A 943-nucleotide genomic window follows, 5' to 3' on the forward strand; every position below is an offset into this window, starting at 1 on the left:
GTATCGACATCGCCCTACGCGGTGCCGCAGAGCTTGATCCGAGTGGCCTTGTATTAGTAGATATAACGTTAATGGCTCACGCGCCCATGTCGTGGCGTCGACATCCTACTTTAGTCGAGTGTTCCCAGTCGCATTCACAACGTCCAAGGCCGGCTACAAACCAACGACACAACCCGCCTGCAGCCGGTACTACCTTGTGTTTTGTATACTATAGTTTTCTCAATAGTATTTCGAGGTGCACGCTCACTACAATACATTTCGTCTTGCTGTACTTGTATTTATTATCGAACATAAAAGATTGGCTATAAAATAGCCCACTTTGGTTTGACTAGCAGTTGCAATTTCGACCGCTGAAAGAGAAAGTACGACGCCAATGGTGGTCCATGGCTCATCGGCCGTAGGCGCGATGAAGGCGATGGCGGGCAAGGCAGCGCTTGGAGACGTCAAGCTCCACGTGCTCAACGGCAGCCTCGACCCGTTCGAGCAAAAGTTTGGCTACAACTACGACTACGTGTTTGTCTTCAAGGTGCACGACGAGACGCACAAGCTCACGGAGGCGCAGACGACGTACTCGATGCGCCTCATCCTCCAGCGGCTCGCGGGCGCCGGCCTCGAGACGCGCATGTTTTACTCGACCACGCGCGACCTCGTCTTCTGCAAGGTACCATATTGTATCCGGTACGTATATCGCTCATGGGCCAGTAGATCCGCGCGTCGTACGAGCGCCTCTGCAAGGAGGCCGACCGCATCGACCTCAAGCTCGAGTTCGACCCCAAGGAGCTCAAAGCGCTGGCCGAGGCCGGCAACCCCAACCACGGCATTGCCCCCATCATCATTGCCGAAGAGAGATAACACCTCCCGCGCTGTGATTGGCCATTTTGGATCGGCTTTGGATTGGCCAAAATACGAACACCAAATCTGAGCATCCGCCACCTCAGCCACC

General features: G+C 54.6%; 1 protein-coding gene across 1 annotated transcript in view; it reads left to right on the forward strand.

Annotated features, from left to right (window-relative positions):
- The first annotated feature begins 341 nt into the window (after positions 1-341).
- Positions 342-943, forward strand: part of SDRG_08454 (hypothetical protein) — a 2,776-nt gene continuing 2,174 nt past the window's right edge. The window contains exons 1-3 of the mRNA XM_008614342.1: positions 342-362; positions 402-661; positions 706-764. Of these exons, the coding sequence (XP_008612564.1) occupies positions 407-661; positions 706-764 (314 nt within the window). The 5' untranslated portion in view covers positions 342-362; positions 402-406. The remainder of the gene's footprint in view (positions 363-401; positions 662-705; positions 765-943) is intronic.

This window comes from Saprolegnia diclina (assembly GCF_000281045.1).
Source record: "Saprolegnia diclina VS20 unplaced genomic scaffold supercont1.25, whole genome shotgun sequence".
Lineage (NCBI taxonomy): Eukaryota > Oomycota > Saprolegniomycetes > Saprolegniales > Saprolegniaceae > Saprolegnia > Saprolegnia diclina.